This window comes from Enhydra lutris, unplaced genomic scaffold (assembly GCF_002288905.1).
Source record: "Enhydra lutris kenyoni isolate GAN:26980312 unplaced genomic scaffold, ASM228890v2 scaffoldscaffold2, whole genome shotgun sequence".
Lineage (NCBI taxonomy): Eukaryota > Metazoa > Chordata > Mammalia > Carnivora > Mustelidae > Enhydra > Enhydra lutris.
In genome coordinates this window covers 33,833,096-33,853,828 of record NW_019154086.1, presented here as the reverse complement: position 1 = coordinate 33,853,828, position 20,733 = coordinate 33,833,096, and the positions used below count along the sequence as shown (strand labels likewise).

General features: G+C 42.3%; 1 protein-coding gene across 2 annotated transcripts in view; it reads right to left on the bottom strand.

Annotated features, from left to right (window-relative positions):
* Positions 1 to 20,733, bottom strand: part of LOC111149968 (phospholipase C eta 1) — a 183,021-nt gene that overhangs the window by 21,595 nt on the left and 140,693 nt on the right. For both annotated transcript variants that reach the window (XM_022507247.1, XM_022507256.1), the window contains exons 9-12: positions 19,086 to 19,257; positions 15,386 to 15,493; positions 6,115 to 6,276; positions 785 to 856 (exon numbers count right to left, since the gene is read on the bottom strand). In XM_022507247.1, coding sequence (XP_022362955.1) covers positions 785 to 856; positions 6,115 to 6,276; positions 15,386 to 15,493; positions 19,086 to 19,257 — 514 coding nt within the window. The remainder of the gene's footprint in view (positions 1 to 784; positions 857 to 6,114; positions 6,277 to 15,385; positions 15,494 to 19,085; positions 19,258 to 20,733) is intronic.

Here is a 20,733-nt window from a genome sequence, read left to right as displayed (position 1 = left end):
CACAACAATAGAACTGATAAGACATGGTGCATAATACAGCTTTAATAGATACTGTGAAATAATTGCACAAATGCATACTTCCATTAGAAGTGAATAAAGTTCAAGTTACTCAGCATCCTCACTAACCCTTGGTGCTGTCAATCGTTTTATGTCTGCTCTTGTGACAGGTATATATATGGGTATATGTGAAATCTCATCATCATTTAATTTGCATTTTCCGGGGGATTGATAAGGCTCAGTATCTTTTCCACACTAGCCATTTGGAAATCTTGTTTTGTGAGAGGCTACTTAAGTCTTTTGCCCATTTGAAAAAGACTATGGGGGCTCCTCGGTGGCTCAGTCAGGTAAGCATCTGACTCTTGGTTTTGGCTTGGGTCATGATCTCATGGGTCGTGGGACTGGGTGTCTGTTTCAAGATTCTCTCCCTCCACCCCTCGTGCCACTTATGCATGCTCTCTCTCTCTCTAAAATTAATAATTTTTTTTAAATTATGGTATTTTTGTATTGATTATAAGAAGTCTTCATATATTCAGGATATAAGTCCTTTGTGGGATATGGGTATCGAAAATACTCTTTTCAAGTATGCAGCCTACTTATCAAGTAATAATAAGAAGAATTTCTTAAGAAGTTCTTCAATTTTAAAGTAGCTTATCAATCTTTCTCTTTTCTGAAGTCCTATTTAAGAAGTCTTCTGTTATTCCAAGGTTATGATGATATTGTCCTGATACTTTCCAGTCTTTTTAAATTCATTGGACTATGCACCTTTGTCACTCTTAATTCATACCTTATGTTTTCCAAAGTTGGTCATGAGGGATCGTCCATGTGATTTCTTTCCATTTTCCTTCACATCTGGATGCTGAGTAAATAAAACATAATATGACTATTTCTCTTTCTCACTTTTGTTTTTGCTTTAGTTCTGGTGGAATGGCAGGGGAACCCTCCTTGCCTTAGGTAGAACAAGCAGGTCCCATTCATTTCCTCCTGTCCCATACCTTCACTACCCCAAAAGTTGTGGAGTCTATCTCAAGAGAGGAAGACATTGGACTGGAGAAGTGTGGGCACCAACCAGGAGACAGTAACCACCAACCACTTCCCAAACTGGTGTCAAGGGCCTCTTAGGAATGTCCAGCTGTACAGGTCCCTCCAGTGCCTGGTCACAAGACTCTCTACAGCACAAGAGGTATTCTTCTGAATGTGCTGAGTGGGGATAATCACCTTTCATTAAAATAGATTTTGATTTTGAAAAATGGCTCAAAGTCTTTAAGAGCCAATTCTGTTGACTAAGAAAATAAAACCCAAATACATCTATTAGGTAATAAGACTGTTTTTGTTTGTTTAAGTAAACCACAGCAGAGCTTATCTGTTTGTTGAAATTAATTCCTTGCATGGTGAGCATCTGGAAGAGGCATTGCAGCCTCTGAAATTTTCCTCATGTGGGTTAGTTTACCAGGCTAGAGATCTCCTCACTCAAGCCCATCTCTCATTAGGGGAAAGAAAGCCCACACCACCAAAGGGGTTTGGACTCCTCTTCAATGGTCATCCCTAAAAATATGTATTAGCTGGTTCAGAGCTAAGGACATGGTATGAGGAGAGATCAGCATGCCCCATCCTCCTGGGCCTTCTGGCTAAACAGAGAAGAAGCAGAGATAAGCACATAAATGGAATAAATGTGGGTGAGTAAAACTACTTAAAATCAAAATGCCAGGGAGGCACTGATGTCTATCCATAGAGACTAATCAAAGATGTAATTGGGGGTGGGAAGAAGATAAGATTAAGAACTGACTGGGGAAAGAGACAGTTCAGAAAATGCTGCAGGAGGTAGGAGGGGGTTTACAAGGTAATTTCATTTGACTGGTTAATGTCTATTGACCGCCTTGGAAGATCTACTGAAGCTGAATGTTAACTGTTCAAAAACCCCGGAGCTAAGAAGATAGCCAGATATGGTCATAGAAGTAACATTGCTTTCTAAGTTAGAAGACCCAGTTCTGAGGCCAAATAGCTAAATGTCCTTTGTCCATCAGTTGCCTTCTCTTGACCCGTTTTCTTACCTGTGAAATGGGAGAGGAATGGATCACTTAACCTCTTGAGTTCCTTTCTATTTCGAATAGCCCTCCTACCAGTAAGGGGACCATGTCATTTATTGTCCAAAATGAACTCTTTTAAGAGTGAAATAGGCACTTTTAACAATTACACTGGGACAATACGTATGAAGTAGGGCTGTCCTGTGCAAGGTGAAGTGTATGGTCATGCTATTTTGTAGGCACCTTCTACACCCCAAGGATTATGTTAAGTGCATTACATATATTCTCATTTAGTATATAAGCACCCTCAACGAGAAGTAGGGTTAAAATCCCATTTTACAAATAAGAAAAATTGAAGTACAGTGAAGTTAGATAATATGCTCAAAGTCACAAAGCTAGTTGGTGATAAAACGGGGGTTGTGTGTAGCTCTAAATCATCGTCTCTCTGGCTTGCTCTCCCCCAACTTCTCCCATCTCACATGACCCCTTTATGTAGAAGGGTAATCCCCATAAATACCTATCTCCAAGGTGACCTCTCCCTGAGCATCAGTACCACATTTTTTATTAAGTCCACAGATCGGACCCTGTGCTAGGAACTTGGCATGTATACAAGGAAACAGTAAGCAAAAGAGATGCAGACTCTGTCCTCCCTGGGCTTGTAACCTAAGGGTGGACACAAATGTAACACACTGTAATGAGATTCTGATGGAGAAAGTGCAGGGCATGGCAGGATGGCATGGGAAGGCCACCTACCAGACCTGAGGATCAAGGAGGACTTCCACGGAGACAAGCAAAAGCTGAAGCCAGAAGATGGGTAGACCTTTTCTAAGTGAGATGAGAAGGAGGAAGTGCATGGTGGCCAAGGGAGGAGCAAACACAAAAGTCAAGTGCTAAGAATATGGTACCTGCCAGGAGACAAAGGAAGTAGGGTGGGTGTGGACTTGTACGCATGCACATGGGTGGACAAGTCCGCGCCGGGGCCAGGGCCTGGGGAAAGGGTCCTATGGGCTATATCCTGGAAGGTGGACATTATCCTCCATACTCTGAGGAGACTCTGAACGGTTTAAAAAACAAGAAAATGGCATTATCAGAGGCCTGTTTCTGAAATATGACTACGGTCGTGAGATAAATGAGAAATTGGAGTGGGTGGGAGAGCACAGGAGCAGGAAAAGTCCCCTTAGGGAATAATTATGGCCATCCAGACAGTTGCCACTGCTATGTTTAAAAAAAAAAAAAAAAAAAAAAAGAAGGGGATTTAAGAACTCCAAAGGACAGGCATCTTTCTTGTGTCTACTATGTTCTTTGAGCCTGAAGGATGAGCACTTCATTTTTCTTTTACTCCAATCCCTTCCAGGGGAAAAAGAGCACAAGGAGAATGCAGAGTTGCATGGCTAGATGACAATCCAGCAAGAAGGAAGCTGGGGTGATGCACTGCCCTGAACCACACGGCCCAGCCTCAGGCTTGGCTCTCAATACACATGTGTATCCAACACAGATGGACTCATCTCAACAGTAACTCATCCTTGCCCACTGAGCCCAAAACCACATTTTAAAAGCTAACAGCAGTGTTAAAAACCTCAACGCTCATACAATGGAATACTACGCCGCCATCAAAGAAATGAAATCTTGCCATTTGCAACAATGTGGGTGGAACTAGAGGGTATTATGCTAAGCGATATAAGTCAATCAGAGAAAGACAATTATCATATGATCTCACTGATATAAGGAATTTGAGAGGCAGGTGGGGGGGTTGTGGGGGGTAAGGAAGGAAAAAATGAAATAAGATGGGATCAGGAGGGAGACAAACCATAAGAGACTCACAAACTGAGGGTTGCTTGGCAGTGGGGAGGTAGGGCTAGGGTGGCTGGGTGATGGACACTGGGGAGGGTATGTGCTGTGGTGACTGCTGTGATGTATGTAAGACCGATGAATCACAGACCTGTACCCCTGGGGTAAATAATACATTATATGTTAATAAAAATAATTAATTAAAAAAAAACCCAACGCTTTACAGCCCAGTTTATTAAAGTCACAGTCTCCACATTAGGAGTCTAATGCATTCTCATAGTCACCCAGATTGAATGGAAAGTAAAAAATAAGAAAAAGGGGAATGAGTTTTGTTCCAGCACACGTTGGAAATTTGAAATCCCTTACCATCTTACCTGAGAAGGTAATTGGCACTGGGATTTCTTCCATGAATAGCAAAAGAAGGATAGGTTTAATTTGTTTCTCCCAAATCTGCAAGACCTGCCATGGCCTGTCCAATTGGAATGATCTAGGATGCAGCAGAGACTTCTCCAGAAGCATGAGGGGAAGTGACTGGCCCAGGTTAGCCAATGAGAGTTCATGAAGAATAAGAAGCAGAAATCAAGGTGAGCTAACCGAGTGAGCTAACCAATTTTACAGACATTCGTGTGGTTAAAACTAAGTGGCTGGAAGGGGAGAGTGAAGAGGAAGCAGTTTCTATTTATAGAAATCTTTAAGAAAATTCACAATTGTATGATCAATGGTAAGGGCGGTACTACTGTAATCTACATTTCAGTTGCATCCCCAATATTCCATTCTGCCTAACGTGCAGCATCAGAGTGGCTGACCTTGGCACCACTTCCAGTGGTAAATTCTCTGGGATTAACAAGCCAATATTATCCTATACCCTTGGCAAGTTATCATTCCAGCAGGACATGTACTCAGGGCCACAGTGATTAGGTTAGGGGTGGGTGTATGAGCTAAGCTGACCAACCAGAGCTCAGCACAAACTCTAGAGAGTAACCACCAATGCTCAGTTGTCACTTCGATTCAAGTGTGGTCACCCCATGTGGTCCCCCTTCTGCCTGAGGATCCCTGAGTCCCAGAGGAGAGGCGGCAGTACCGGGGAAGTCAGTTATTAGAGCTAGCGACTGCCTGGATCTCCTCTAGGCCAGAATAAATGCCCTTGATGCCCTGCAGTGATAACATCAATAAACCCACCCTCCTTTGTCCTTGCCCACTTCTGATACCTCTATTAGAAAGCAGAGTTAAAATCTCAGCTAGAGCCCAAATCATTCGTTCATTCAGCAACCTCTTATGAAAGTTGTACTAAGGCCCAGGCACTATAACAAGTCAGAAAAATGACGTTATTAAGACTGGCACGGTTCTTGTCTTCAAGGAATCTATAATCAAGTTGAGAAGACAGATATTTAGCAAATTATTGCATATGTGTTAAAAAGAAAAAAAAAACCTTCAGAAAAGAGAAGCTGTCACAGGCTACCATGGACAATATAAAGGGATAACTAATCTAATCCCAGGTCAAGGCAGGACTCATCTGGGGCATCACACTGAGGCTGGAATTTAAGACTAATTAGGCATTAGCAAGAGCAGAGGTAGGAATGGAGTGTTCTGGGCAGAGGGAAAAGAACATGAGGAAGACCATGACGTACAGACAGCTGTGGTTGGTGGGACAACTGTGGGAAGCAGTGTGACAGGGAAAAGGAGAAGATCTGAGAGGTAGAAAAGAATGCAATTGTAGGTCCTTGAAAGCCTGGTTAAAGAGTTTATAATTTATCCCATTCATAACACGAAGCTACTGGACAATTTTCAGCAGTAGAGTGACATGATCAGATTTACATTTTGAAAACATCATGCTAATTTCAGAGTGGAGATCAGATTGAAGGAGGGCAAGAAAGGTCCAGGTGACAGTTGGTGTTGGCCTGGATGAGGACCCAGCCACGGCCAGGAGAAGTGGATGGATGGAAAACACGCTCAGGAGGTCCAGTCAGAGCAGCACGGAGGATGACGGGCTGGGGAGGGAAGGGGGGTGCAGCACGTGGTGGACTCGAGCCTTTTCCCTCAGCTGAGTAGGCACAGGACAGGTGAGCCTGGGACCACTGTCCTGAAGGTCCCAGTGAAGCAGTATTTGAGGGACTTCTGCCTCTGTCCATCTACTTTTAACAATTTCTCACATCATTTTGCCATGGGAGATTTCCATTTCTTGAGCAATAGGAGGAGGGAAATGGAAGAAACTAGAGAATTTCATCAACGACAAATGATCAGAAATAGAGCATGAGGTCCTTTCCTTTTTCCTATCGAAGGACAAGTACAAGAAGGAACTGGGTACCTGTTTCAGGTGTGCATTTAAGCCTTCATGTGTGGCCTTTAGTAGAGCCCTCACTGTGAAACTATCCGGATCTTCTTTGTCTCGAATTTGAGATTCTTTTAACAATGACTCCAGTTTTTTCCTTATGAAAGATTCCACCTGATGCTCAGTGGTCCCATTATTCTGCAAAGAATTAAGCAATGAAAATTATTTCCCTTAAGAAACACAGAATGAGAACACAGCCCTCATTCAAGCCAACATTGCTTCTTAGAATTTGATTAGCTTTCAATTACCTGTAAGAAGTTAAGCACAATATGCCATTTTGGTCCCCACCCCATACACACTGATCCCCCCAAATACTGATTACTATGATTATATTCAACCCTTGAGAACCTTACAAGGTCTTATCATTTTCATTTCAGAGACGTGGAAACTGATGCTCAGAGAAATTAAGTTGCTCAAGGTTACAAAGCTAGTAAGAAGCTGAGGCAGAATCCAATCCTTCCCATCATGCTACATTGCACTTTTAATAGAGGGAAAGTGAAGGACAGTCTTAAAAACTAAGTTTTCTGTATCTGCACAGGTAAATTTGAGAAAAAAAATGCTATTAAAAAAATCACCTCCTTTACTGAGGGGAAAAGAATGCGATGGAAATCTCTGGAATTGAGGATTATTCTGAGATAAAAGTTCTTTCCTACCTCTGATCCCAATGTATAATTAAAGGGAACTCATGACTGACCTGTGCCCTGATTCTTCATTAAAATGACTTTAAGATCACAAATAATTTCAAATGTTATGCTCGTGTCCAAATGACAACTTAGGCAATTTTTAGGTGATCCAGAGACAGGGATTTCCTTGACGTCTTTCTTAGCATGGCTTTTCGGCCACCCTGCTCTGCCCGACCCCAGTGTCCCCGGGCTCCTCAGCTTCTTTCATGTCTCTCTAGATCCAGCACTCATCCTTAGTTCTTCAGCCACCTGCTGGAGGCCAGCCCAGCCACAGGGTATGAAACCAGTCCTCCTCCATGAGGACCTCCTCCTATATTCCTCACCAAAATTTTAAGGCCTGTTTCCCACTAATACATTCGTTACTAAGAGGTGATTATATTTTTTAGATTTATTTATTTTTATTTTTTATAAACATATAATATATTTTTATCCCCAGGGGTACAGGTCTGTGAATCGCCAGGTTTACACACTTCACAGCACTCACCATAGCACATACCCTCCCCAATGTCCATAACCCCACCCCACTTCTCCCAAAGAGGTCATTATATTTAAACCCTGTAGAACCAGACAGTTTCCTGGTAATGCCTTCTATTTTCACAGAATCTGATAAAGGAAAAGCCATATAAATGACATAAGGGAAATTTGGGGGAAATAAGACTACATCAGGAATATGTTGCTGACTTTCCCAGTATTAAAATCACATGCACGAATGTCTTCGGTATATCCAATGAACAAGGCACCTCACTTCACTGCAGGCCCTCAGGTCTTGCAGGAGGTGCAAAGATGGACAAGAGTTGAACTGCATGGATGGCAGAGATGCTAAAGAGGTCCAAGGAACCACGGATGGCCGATGCAACTGCAGTTCTGAGAAGGAGCACGGCCTTCCTGCCCCAGTGACCAAGAGGTCCCCAAAGAAGAGGGGGAAGGGTCTGGGGCTCTGCAACAGCAATGGAGAGAGGGGCTTCCCTGTCATCCATAGCTCCTGCAAAGGTTTCCTAGAGCACAAGTTGCATGGAGGAGGGGACTGGCCGATAAAGTTGGAAATGTACCCTAGGGCCAGATGGTGGGGGGACATGAAGGCAAGAGGTGGGGAATTCCTGAGAGCCTCTGGGTAGCTAAGTGTCTGAGTACAGTATTTTAGAAATAGTATTAACCTGGCAGCCTGTGCAGAAAGAGGACAGGGGCCTTAGAGAGGAAAAGCCAGACACACTGGTTCCCGCAACCAGCATGAAGAGCCTAGGCCAGTGTGCTGGGAGGGATTTAACACAGAGGAGAGTTGGAAAGCAAACTTCATTTTGCATACAACAAACTGAGCTGCCTGCTGTATGCCAGGAGAGAAACATGACTAAAACACAACCCCCCTATCCCAGAACCCTCGGCATCACGGAGAAGATGGACACACAAATGGCCAACTACTCAAGCAGGTGCAAGTGACAGCACCAGGAAGATCACGGCCAGACAGAGGAGGGGCACCTCCTCTAGCCTTGGGAAGGTGGCAAAGACTTCCAAGAGCAGCGAAAACCTTGCCAAGCCTTAGAAGATGAGTACATTCATTTTCTGTGGCTGCTGTAACAAGTTACCACAAATCTGGTCGCTTAAAACAACAGAAATGTATTCCCTTGCGGTTCGAGAGGCCTGAAGCATGAAATCAATGTGTCAGCAGATCTAGACTCCCTCCTGTAGGAAAAGACGTTCCCTTGCTTCTTCCAGTTTATGGGAGCTCCTCGTATTCCTTGGCTTGTCAGCCTAACTCAAGTCTCTGCCTCTGTCTTCATGTGGCCTCCTTCTGCATGTCCACTGCTTCTGCTGTGTCTCCTTTTGTTAGGAAGAAGACTACTCATCATTGGATTTTTAAGTCCCACTTGGTTAATCTAGGATGATCTCTTCTCCAAGCCCTAACTTAATAACATCTACAGAGACTCACTTTCCAAAGAAGGTCGCATTCCTAGGTACCAGGGGGTAGGGCTTGGACATATCTTTTGGGGGACACACATCAACGTCCTACAATGAATGAGTTGAATATATGGCAGAGAGCAGAGTGACAGCATTCTAACAGGAGGGAAAGTGTGGAGAAAACAATCCGTAGCAGCAAGCACCAGTGACCATATGCATGTGGAGAAAAAAACACAGGGAAATATAGAAAAAGCAGCTAACGCTGTAAATCACACTAAGGTTTTACAAAACACAGTCATATAATGATACTTCATTTGAGCTGCCTAGTACCCTTGAAGGCAGCCACTAGGGTTAGCCAAATTCAGTCATGATACAGAGGCAGAAAGATTCAAAACTTTTCCAAACACACATGCCTAGGAAGTGGCTGAACAGGGACTTGAATCCAAGACTTCCAGTTCAAGATTCTTGGTCTATTTCTTCATATAATGCTGCAGCCATCCTTCTAATGCGGCTACAGAAAAAGATAAATTCTTGAGTCAAATTAAGCATGAGCAGGCTTATGTTTGGACAACCTAGAGGGAATCTGGGAAATTTATCCCCACAATCCCTCTGTGGGAAAGAGCAGGTCTCACTTAAGTGCAGAAGGAAGAGAATTCTAGACGTCCATCTCCCAACACATAGGCTCAAGTGACCCAGAGTCCTAACAGGGAGCACATCCGTCAGGAGAACCAAAAGAGAGGGCATGTGAGAGCACCCACCATGCCCAGGTCACCGAGAGGGCCCCAGATAAACTTCAGTTCCCTTCCCTGGCCCGGGGCCACACAAGTCAGAGATGGTGAGGAGACCAACTGTGGCCGCTACGCCCAGAGACGTTCACAGGCAGCAAAGCAAACACAAAGCCCGACTGGCTGACCGGCGCGGGAAATAATGACGGCTTCATACAAAGGCTCTGGTTATTCACTTCACACCCTCCAAACCCTGTGTGTTGCTGAAGGGATGATATTACTGCCTGTTGATCTTTCTCTTCTCTGTGATGTACAGCACGAGAAAATTAGCAGCCGTGGAGAACAAATAGATGCGTGGCTGAGGTTTCATTAGCATTTTATCCTTCGGTCCTGGAACCCAGGAGTGCGGCTGAAAGTAAGCTGAGACAGACACTTCACCCTGAGGCCTGTCGGCCAGTGTGCAGCTGCGGCAGGGACCACGGCTGAAAGCCCTCGGCATCTTGCTCTTTTGTTCCCTGAGTCAGCGGCGGTGGAAGGATGCTGCTGCGGGGAGGGGGGTGGGCGCGTATGCAGGAAGCAGCCCTTTAACATGGTTGGGAGTAGTCTCCACCCAAGAAGACCTCGGGGTTCCTAATTCCTGTTTCTAAGAGGTCAATGTGATCTGTCCGCCAATGTGGACTGTCCGCCCAAAATAGGTAACTCACACAAACACATTCTTGTTTTTTTCCCCAGTGTGAAATCTGAGGACGGCTGGAAAAGCAGCCAGCCTGGGAAACAGCAGGAATGGGGCTGCTCGAACAGTGGCATTCTATTGCCGCGGCCCACTGGAACCACTGGGGAGTGTTCCAAAATCCCAAACCCCGCCCCAGACCAATTATGTGGGAATCTCTGGGCCAGGACCTGGGTGTTGGGATTTTTGAAAGCTCCCCTGTCATTCCAATGTGCAGCCAATGCTGAGGACCTTTACTTTAAAACAAAACTAAACACTGGAATAGCTCACCATCCCCAAATGCCTTTTTCCCTGCCCCTAGGCTGAAATCTGGAGACAGGAAGGATAACATATTAGCCACCCTTTGTGAGGGCTTTTCCAAGCCTGGTATCTCAAGGTCTTGGGCTAAGGAACAGCTTCTCAGTGGCTCAAGTCTGTGCATGTACTCCTGTCCTCTACTATCTCCCGTCTGCTCCTTTAGCTCCCCGAGAACACACACTGCTTAAGGACCAGCTCCAGGCTCACATCAGCAATAATCCTGCTGCTTCTGCTATTCTTATTACTAACAATATCTAATATTTATTGAGCACAAATCATGCGTCAGGCATGGTTCTTAGTTTTTTACAGGGTGTGAAACAGTTGTTACGTGTTCCTGGATAAGGGCTCATATAAAACTGGTCAGAAGGCTTACTGTTTATGGGATAAGCATCACGTATAAGGTGGAGAGCTAATATTTGTACCTAAGAAGCTGGCTGAATATAGATTCACAGAGCACAAGAAAAAAGACAGCGAATAACTCAGTGAAGAAGAAAAAATCATTGAAGTTGAAATACAGGGGTGCAAAGTCTGTAAGTCACAATGACATTAGAGGACCCCGTAAAGATGAATAATGGCACGTTGGCCTCACTGAATCAAATCAGTTAGATAACTGTACTATGGTTGAAAGGAAACTGTCCCTGTGTCTTTGAGCCATGTGTTTTTTTTTTTTTTTTTTTTAAATACATATAATGTATTATTTGCTTCAGGGGTACAGGTCTGTGAAGCATCAGTTTTACATAATTTACAGCACTGACCATAGCACATACCCTCCTCAATGTCCATCACCCAACTACCCCATCCTTCCCACCCCTCTCCCCTCCAGCAATCCTCAGTTTGTTTCTTGAGATTAAGAGTCTCTTAAGGTTTGTCTCCCTGCCAATCCCCTCTTGTTCCATTTTTTTTCCCTCCCTACCCTCCACAAACCCCTGCCTCTCAAATTCCTCATATCAGAGAGGTCATATGATAATTGTCTTTCTCTGATTGACTTATTTCACATAGCATAACACTCTCTAGTTCCATCCATGTCATTGCAAATGGCAAGCTTTCACTTTTTGTGTTTGTGTGTGTGTGTTTGCTTTTTTTGTTTTGTTTTGTTTTGTTTTGTTTTTTGTTTTTTTTAAATGTGAACCATGTGATTCTTGAGTCACTGAACAACACAGTGGCTTTTCCATGGGCCTTATACATTATGGGCCAGATTGTCTCTACGGCTGATGCCACAAAATTCATATGAGGCAGAAGCTTAAAGGATTTAATTGATTCAACAACAGAGAGAATTTATTACACAAGCAAAAAACTTTCGATGTGGTTTGAATCCCTTAGAAGAAACAGCAGGGGCACCTGGGTGGCTCAGTCAGTCAAGCCTCCAACTCTTGTTTCTGGCTCAGGTTGTGATCTCCCAGTCGTGGGATCGAGCCCTCTATCAGGCTCTGCACTCAGCACACAGTCTCCTTCAGATTCTCTCTCCCTCCCTCCCTCTCTCTTTCTCTCTCTCTCAAATAAATAAATAAAACCTTAAAAAAAAAAACAAAAAACTATTTAAGAAGTAACAGCAGTCCAGGAGGAATAAGAAACCCTGTATGAGGGTCCTGCCTCCCATTCTGCTTCTAACCCAGGTAATGCAGGGGAACCTCAAGACCTGCTTCTGACCTTTGCACTTGCTGTGGCCTCTGCCTAGAATGTTCTTCCCCAGACAGCCACATGGTCTCATGGAGAAGATAACGTAAGAGCAAATACCTAAAAGTAGTGAAACGTTCACTACTTTCAGGTATTTGCTCTTACATTATCTCCTCCATGAGACCATTCCTGGCCATGGTATCTAAAGTTTCATAAACTCTTCACATGGTACATATATGTGTCCCCACACACACGTGCCCACACACATGCACACACACACTTTCTACACTCCTTCCCTCCCTTCTATAAAGATTCATTTATTTTTATTTTAGAGAGAAAGTGCGTGCGTGTGTACAAGTGGGGGGAGGGGCAGAGAGAGAGGGGGAGAGAATTCTTAAGCAGACTCCCCGCTGAGCTCGGAGCCCACCTGAGGCTCAATCCTAGGGCCCTGAGATCATGACCTGAGCCAAAATCAAGAGTCTGTCGCTTAACCGATTGGGGTACCCACTCCGTCCTTTTTTTCCCTTCAGCACTTATCATTCCCTAGTACTTACACAGATTACTTATTTGTTTTATTTCTTGTTTATCCTCCTCTTCTCCCATTAGTGTGCAAACTTCATGAAGGCAAAGATTTTTGTGTTTTTGTTTACTGACAGGTGCCCAACACCTACAACATGATGGCTGCCTTTCCAAAAGATGCTCAGGAAAAATGTGCTGAACCTGTCTGTGGATCTTGTGTAAGCCTCATGAGAGTTAGCGATCTGGTGTTCATGAATGCTAACATAAAATGTTTATTTACTGCAATAATGCAGACATAACTTGTAAATCTAACCACATTCTGTTAACTTAAAACTGAGGTTAAGAACTCCTCTAAGGTAATTAATGGCTTCACATAAGGTATGCACTGTACATCCTCTTTTGCAAAAATGTGATCAGGCAATTTACATTCGACACTCAGATAAGGCATTGGAGCCCTGAGTTGACAATAAGACTATAAACTGATTACAGAAAAACACTTTGGCTTTCTAAACACAGCATCGCCTTTTCTCAGAAGAGCTCAAAAATAGGGGGAAAGGATTCGAAAAAGTAAAGTAAAAACTTTATATATATATATATGTATATATATATATATATAAATAAAAAATATATATTTTTATATATACATATATATATACATATATATTTTTTTTTATATATTTCCAGTAGAATATTTGTTCCTTTAGGTATATTCTCTCCTAGAGTCTAACAAAGAGATGCCTGTAAAACTTTACAATTCAGGTCTCTTTGCTTTTATGAAAGCCAAAATCAAAGAATCCAAACGAAAGAGCCTATCTATCTTTACATAATCGTGTTCTGAACTCTCTACCTGTGTGGCTTCCTAGAAAACAACTAGGAGGCTTTGAAGATGTGAGGAAGCAGCTGGGTATTTTCACAGGTGAAGTGGGTGATTTGTTTCCATAAAACCACAGCCAACTCTCCTTTATAATTACAGATACTTAACATGAAAATTTAGGAGCTCACTGATATCAGAAGAAAAATTACATAACTGGGTGTTTTTAGAAACTTGAACAACTTGGGTTTTACTCAGAGCAATAAATGACTACATTGTGATAGTACCTAAATTTCTACTACTCATTTTCCCTAAAAATAGCATTCCCTAGCTATATAACTTAGTCAAGCCTCTCTGTTCCCTGCTTTCAAATGATAGACTACTCTGATGCTGGCAATCAAGAGATTTTGGAAATAAGACGCAAAGATAGGGGTGCGCCTGGGTGGCTCAGTTGGTTAAACGGCTGCCTTTGGCTCAGATCATGATCCCAGGATCCTGGAGTCGAGCCCCAGGTTGGGCTCCCCGTTCTGTGGGGAGCCTGCTTCTCCCTCTCCCTCTGCCTGTTGCTCCCCCTACTTGTGCATGCGCTCTCTCTCTGTCAAATAAATAAATAAAATCTTTAAAAAAAAAAAAGATGCAAAGATAATGAAGATCAGAGACAAAAATTTGGTTTACAAACTAAAGCTTAAAAAAACAGAGTGGCATTATCCATAATTGCATATAAGTAATAACAAAAAGAGTAAATATCTGGAAGGGTAAAAAATAAACAATTTAATATCTTAACAATTTCGCTTGTGTAAATCTATTTAATTTCTTACAACCATAGCCTTATTAGTGGTATTTCACTGAACTAATATAAACTATTAAAAGACAACAGATGAATATAGATGGTAACTATTACTTTTCAATTCATCCTGAATATTTCCCACTTCATCCCTTCTAAAGTACATCAAAGCCAAGAAAAAAGTGTCCACCAAAAGGTCGGTTGTCATTCTACCTATGCCCACTTTGTAATCATGCTGGCTCCCTTTGATAACTACAGGAAGCCATATTAGTTACTACTATTTCAAAGAGAACGGACTGTTCTTAGCAATGTAATAAACGAATTCAGGGCAATGATGCAAATTAGAAGATTTTGTACAAAATTTCTACGTTTTTTAAGAGGGAAAAATAAGTCCTGATCTCTAGAGGAATACCACTTTTCCATAGAAATGAAATTGCAAAACCTGTAACAAACTAACGTGAAGGGGTGCTACTCTCAGGCTGTCAGGTGATCCTGACGATCATGAGTTGTAGAGGTGGGGGAGGGGCATGAAATCCTAAGTCGCCCCCCTCCCACCATGAAGACATTTCCTCTGGGTTTGCCTTTGCTTTAGATTACCTGGCTAAATGATGCTTTTCTAGGAAGGCAGCTCCTTGATCTAGGACAGTGTTCTGAAGCATCACACAGGTCCTATGCAACTTTATCTAAAATGTGGTAAATTAAAGATTTAGCCAAGAGTCCCATTTCTGGAAGAGCTTGGAAATCTTCTGATCCAAAGTACATTTTCTTAGGGGAAGGATGGGCATCCCTAGAGAAGCAGACACGTACAGCTGGGTCCTGCAAGCCTGCCTTAATGAGCAGCATAGTGGCGCTGCTAGCACAAGGAAGCAGAGAGAAGGCTAAAGCCAGTTTATTTCATCAAAGACCATGACATTTCCAACAGCAATTTAAGTTTTGACAAAGTTGTAACAGCAGAGGATTTGTCCCTAGAGGGAGGGTCAGACAGGTGAATCATGGGCATTCCTTCCAACTCTAAGACACAAAAATCCTTGAGTCAGTGAGCATCTGAGCATCTATGTGCCCAAAAACAAAGTAACTTTCACAAAATAGCCCTTTTGCACCACAGCCACCACACTGTGAGGATTCCAACATGGCAGCAATTTTTACCCCAACACATTGAGGGGGAAAAGTACAAATAAATATGTAACTCACGTAATGGAGCTTGAACTTGCACTCATCTTCGATTTCATCTGCGCTGTCTTCGTCAGAAACTTCCCCCTCCTCTGCATCATCCCCAAGATGATAAGGCAACTTCTTGCCCTGAAATGGAGCAACACACCCAGCTTAAAAATGACCATAGAGTAGATATGTGCTGTCTGGGGCAGGTTCACCTGACTGGAAGCATCTAGATCATGTGTCTACACCCTAGTTCCAAGAACATGTAGACGCTAATGTCAAGCATTTTGGGCCACTAAGAGGGGATTCCTTAACACACAGGGATGGAGGAGGAAAGAAAGATGTTCAGATGCCTGGCAGCCAAATAATGATAAATTTCTAAGTATCATCCCAGACTGCTGTCCAGGCTGATGTTGTCTAAACTCAAACCCCAGTGACTTTTAGTATTCCCGTGCTCCACACCCACTGGCCTTCTTCAGCATGCTGGATTTTCCCCTTGCCCCAATCCCTCCCTGCACAGGATCGCCAGCATAGTCAAGTTTGCAGAGAACTCTCCGTCCCTATTTCCTATACCTTCCCTGACACCCAAAGCTACTGACCCTGGGTCCTTAACACAGTCATAGTTTCAAAGCTTATTACATTGTTTACATAATGAAAGCAAGATCTACACGAAGACTCCAAACTCATGGGGCTTGGATTTTTAAATGTTTCTTCTTTATTTTCTCCACCTTACAGAGGGTTGCTTATAGGATTAAAAGGGTGAGATTTAATTTCCCTTTGTACTGATATACATTACTCTCCTTATTTGTACGTGCTATCTGCAAAATGCAAAATGAAAACTTCACACGAACATGTTTAGAGATAGACAGATGCAGACACATGGATATACACGCACCTCTAATTCTAAGTAAATGGGCAGGATACCTTTTCACTTCCTCCCGTGTATCATTAGTAACAAAGTAGCTCAGAATTAAAGTATTTATGCCTATATATTAAGTCTTTTCTGATATGGAAGGCTTCTATAAAATTTATTTTTTCTTCATTTGAGGGGGCACTGTAGAGTCACTGTACTAATACAGGAGCACCAGAAGAAAGGTCCTCAACTAAGCGGCAACAAGACATGTTCAAGAACAGACAGACATCAAACTAATGTCCTCCTTCATTCATTCACCACCAACTACTGACTCACAGTCTCTGTTTTGGGCACAGTGACAGACAGCCAAGATGGACCTATACGCAAGACATTTAAAATGTAATGACAGCAGTTCCCTCTTTCGATAGAACAAAACCAAAGTAAAGCAGAGCAGAGCTAACAAATATGAGAAGTAACATCTGTAAGGAAGGAGTAACAATCCTTGAATGACAGAAACAGTTCTGATACCACAAAAGGGAAGCAAAACCGGAACCGTGGTGGGCACACAGCATTGAGCTGACAGGATAGCCACACCCGGCTTTAGCTTCCCTTCAGGTACGTGCGGTGGTGGGTGAGGGAACAAAGAGAGAAAGCTGCCTGCTCCGAGCATCCATAGAAGCCCTAATTTTCCATTCATTTAAACTGAATTAAAAGACACAAGGCCATGTTTTTCACCAACTCTTGCACATTTCTGGTTCTCAAAAGATAATTTATCCAGGCAGATAGGAAGACAAGCAATGCAACAGAATGGTGTCTCTTAATGGTTCTTATCAGTTACAGCCAAGGGAAATTATAGAATAAATTAAGGCAGAACTTGATATGACTCAAGGAACGTAGTTGTGATCCAATTGATACAAACAAAAAATGCCCCGGTGTCTTTTAGGGGGTCTCTTTCTGATTTACAGTCTGTTGCATATAGGAATTACCAAGAATTAGTTTAACCGGTCCATGACACGTGGAAATATTATGACACTAGAACCGTAGCTGCCGCTCAGCTCCAATCTGCACGACCCAGGGAATGTGGTAATGACTCTGATTTGCAACTGTAAAAAGTAAGAGGCTTGGACCAGTAGTTACAGTTTCTTTCAGCAAGAAGAGTCTATGGAAAATTACAAAGTTTGCTATTATTTTTGTTCAAAAGCCACTTTTTATTTGCTTTTCAGGAGATTGGTGTGTCTATATATGGTTGGAAAGTATGTGTATTATTATTATAATAATAAACAACTTGTCAATCTCTAAAGTAGTAAGGAGCCACTAAAATGGTGCCTTTTGGACCAAAGGAATGTAGGAAAATCAGTTCCTTTGTTTTTGCTTCGAATGGAAATGCATTGGTCCATAGATCTGGGAGATCTCCTTAAAGTCTTTAGAAAGTTGCTACTAGCAAATGAACCTTAAATGTCTTGAAATGCTCGCAATCCTTGCCGAGGCCACTCCACCCAATGAGTGCCCAAGATCCTCTGGTTCTGGGGCACCCTGGTGCCCATAAGCCCTAAGACATTCTATGACGAATGGTGCAAAGTCCAGTTATACAGAAAGGACTTAATTCATACCAAATATCTACCTTAGGTTCCACTGCCCAAAAGGGAAGTATTTCAACCAAATGGACTTACTCTGCATTTAACCTCAAGAGTACAGGAAACACGGAAACATTCACAAAGCTATTAAGGTAAAATTTAGCTTTTTAGCCCAGCAATCAATGTTTAGCACATAAGAGTTTGTTTTAACAAGACTTCAGGAAAACCGATCTTACTGTTATCCCTTACAGTATTTGAAGCCTTTATTCAAAATGCTTTCACACATACAAATGCCCGACGATAACTCTTTGCTGGATTCAGTCTCTAGTTCTCATTTCACTGACGGAAAAATAGGTTTTGACCAATTCCAAAGACGAGTCCTCCGCACCTTTCCCATTTGCTGCCCTCCCTCAGAGCCCCTGTTAAAGTAGTCCTAGGAAATTACACTGTTTGACTTTCTTCTGCCTCCTTTGTGATACTTGGTTTTTTTGGTACACATTTAAGTAAAATGTAACCCAATTTGAATATTATTAATATCCTGCCGCTCTTCCTTAGATCTTTAGTCTTAAAATAATACGACTACCCAAGATGGATTTAATCCGAACACACAAAGTTAACTGGAATTACGTAAAATCACAAAGTCACCCATGTGAGATCTCAAAAAACTATTTTTTCTGGCTGTTCTGTGTATTAATAATATTCATTGCAGGTAGTAAATTTCTTCCCTCAGAAAAATCTGTTCATGAAATGTCATTCTATTCACCTACTGCTCCTTCACGTACACTAGAGAGTCCTGTGGGGCATTATGTCTGTGCCCATGCTCTCCGGGAAGCAAGCTCTTCTCACTTACATAACCACGGCTGATCAACCGTAAAGACTATTGTTTGTCTGCTCATTCTTTCTTTTCTTTTCTTTTTTTGACAGACAGTTATTGGACCTTGAAGTGGGAGAGAAGAATCTGAAAGAAATGCTTTCAGATATGGACACAAAGAGCCTCCTCTTCCTCTGTCCCCCTGCACCCACACATACACCACGGTCAATTACTACAGACTAAAATAGTAAACATTTGGCTTACAGTATTGATCTTTTCACATCACAAAAACAAATCCCAGAAGACGTGATCAGTCAATAACTAGCTCTTTCTGAAGGTATAACTATTAATAAAGCGGAACAAGATGCATCTACAAATCTAGATGACTCTTCACGGATTGACTCTATTGTTCTCTTGATAAATGAGTTTTTAGTCCTTAAGGGAGGGAGGGCTTCGTTGGTCATTAATGCCTTTGACTGCATTCCTTGGGGTAATTACCTTCACTAGGATTTTGCCTTTCAAACTTTGAGGGCTTGGGAGCTGTTTGGTCTCTCCTGTGTCTACAGATGACAGGTCCAGTTTGTCTCCAAATATTCCTTTCAGGTACTGAGCAATCTTCCTCTGCTGCTGGACACTGCAGTGATTCTCAATGGACAGTATAACTGGGAACCTAAGAGGACAGCAACAGATTCTAAAGGCATCACATACAGGCAACTCACAGGGCTGTTTGAACATCATTCCGTATTCATTATGTTCTTACAATCCCGGTGACAGTATTTGGGAGAGCTGTGATGATTAAAATGAGAAAGATGGAAGATGCGTTTCTTTTTTTTTTTTTTTTTTTAGATCTTATTTCTTTATCTGGGAGAGAAAGAGAGAGAACAAGCTAGGGGAGCGGCAGGCAGAGGAAAACACAGGCTGCCCATTGAGCAAGGAGCCCAGTGCAGGGCTCAATCCCAGGACTCATGACCTGAGCAGAAGGCAGACACTTAACTGACTGAGCCACGCAGGTGTCCCATAAAAGATGCATTTTTTTTTTAAGATTTTATTTATTTATTTATTTATTTGGCAGATCACAAGTAGGCAGATAGGCAGGCAGAGAGAGAGAGAGAGAGAAGAGGAAGCAGGCTCCCTGCTGAGCAGAGAGCCCGATGCGGGGCTTGATCCTAAGACCCTGGGATCATGACCTGAGCTGAAGGCAGAGGCTTTAACCCACTGAGCCACCCAGGCACCCCAGAAAGCATTTTTTAAGAAACTCTGCTGACCAAAATTATTTTGCTAGGCATAATGGCTGAACAAAATATCAACCATGTGGGATGACCTCCTTTAATATTTTGCATTTAAAAAAATGGTTCATTCATTATGTCTCTTTTAAAGGAAAAAAAAAGAAGCAATTTTAAGAGAGATAAGCCTAAAGAAAGAAAACTCATATATTGTAATTTTGTCTTATTTATTCAAAAATCTAAAGTAGACAAAAATATATAATGGGAAAAGACAATCTCTTCAATTAATGGCGTTGGGTAAACTGGACAGCTAATGCAAAAGAAAGGAACTTGACCTCTTTCTTACACCATCCTCAAAAATAAACTCAAAATGGATTAAAGACTAAAGTGTGAGACCTCAAACCACAAAAATCCTAGAAGAGAGCACAGGCAGTAATTTTTCTGACATCACTTATACCAACATTTTTCTAGATGTCTCCTGAGGCAAGGTAAACAAAAGCAAAAATAAACTATTGGGACTACATGAAATAAAAAGCTTTTCCACAGTGAAGGAAATCATCAACAAAACAAAAGGCATTCTATTAAAGGGGAGAAGGGATTTGCAAGTGATATATCCAAAAAGGGGTTAATATGTAAAAAATATAAAGAACCCATACAACTCAACACCAAGAGTCCTCCAAAAAATCCAATTAAAAAATGGACAAAGGGGCACCTGGGTGGCTCAGTGGGTTAAAGCCTTTGCCTTCAGCTCAGGTCATGATCCCAGGGTTCTGGGCTCTCTGCTCAGCGGGGAGCCTGCTTCCTCTTCTCTCTCTGCCTGCTTCTCTGCCTGCTTCTCTGCCTGCTTGTGATCTCTGTCTGTCAAATAAATAAATAAAATCTTAAAAAAAAAAAGCTGATTAAAAATGGACAAAGGACCCGAA